This window comes from Oratosquilla oratoria, chromosome 17, assembly GCF_046742065.1.
Source record: "Oratosquilla oratoria isolate Oo_2021 chromosome 17, ASM4674206v1, whole genome shotgun sequence".
In the NCBI taxonomy this organism is placed as follows: Eukaryota; Metazoa; Arthropoda; class Malacostraca; order Stomatopoda; family Squillidae; genus Oratosquilla; species Oratosquilla oratoria.
In genome coordinates this window covers 33279746-33280499 of record NC_134793.1, presented here as the reverse complement: position 1 = coordinate 33280499, position 754 = coordinate 33279746, and the positions used below count along the sequence as shown (strand labels likewise).

The following is a 754-nucleotide window of genomic DNA, read 5'->3' as shown; positions in this document are numbered from 1 at the left end:
GGAAAGAGAGAAGAAGAAGGGAAATTAGAAAACCGAGAATGAGAATAAGGACGAGGAAGAGGAAGCCAAGGAAGAAGAGGAGAACGAGGAGGAGGGGAAGAGGAAGCCGAGGAGGAGGTGGGGAGGAGAAGGAGGAGGAGGAGAAGATGAAGAAGAGGAGAAGGACGAGGAAAAGGGATAAGGAAAGAGGAAAGAGGAGAGAGGAAAAAACAAAGGAATAGGAGAAGAATAAGGAAGAGGAAGCCAAAGAGAAAGAAGATTACAAGGAGGAAGGGGAGGAAGAGTTCGAGGATGATGTGGAGGAGGAGGATAAACCCGAGGATGAGGTAGAGGAGGAGGGGGAAGAAGATGAGGGAGACGAAAGAGGCTGAGGGTGGAGGGGACATGTGAGATGAGGAGTATAAATAGGAAGCGAGTTTCCTCTGAGGCAAAGTGTAACACATTCTTTGGTGACTGGAACAAAGACGTCCAACAGATCCATCGTTATGATTCGACAAGTAAGTCTGAAGTCATTGGTTTTTAATCTTTTTCAGTGCCCTTAGTACCCCTTAATATCTCAGGGAATACTCTCGTACCCCCATCCAGTACAAATACAATGCAAACATATGAAAAGGATTAGTGATACAAACCTTGCTTTGCTTTCTCATTGTAAATATACAGTACCATAGCACTGGCTATCATGTCTCGTACCCCCATCCAATACAGTTCAAACATATGAAAAGGAATAGTGATACAAACCTTGATTTGATTTCTC

The 754-nt window shown here is 44.3% G+C and overlaps 1 protein-coding gene across 1 annotated transcript in view; it reads left to right on the top strand.

The window, feature by feature from the left end:
- The first annotated feature begins 419 nt into the window (after positions 1-419).
- Positions 420-754, top strand: part of LOC143034197 (larval cuticle protein 1-like) — a 7757-nt gene continuing 7422 nt past the window's right edge. Inside the window, exon 1 of the mRNA XM_076200143.1 lies at positions 420-497. Coding sequence (XP_076056258.1) covers positions 486-497 — 12 coding nt within the window. The 5' untranslated portion in view covers positions 420-485. The remainder of the gene's footprint in view (positions 498-754) is intronic.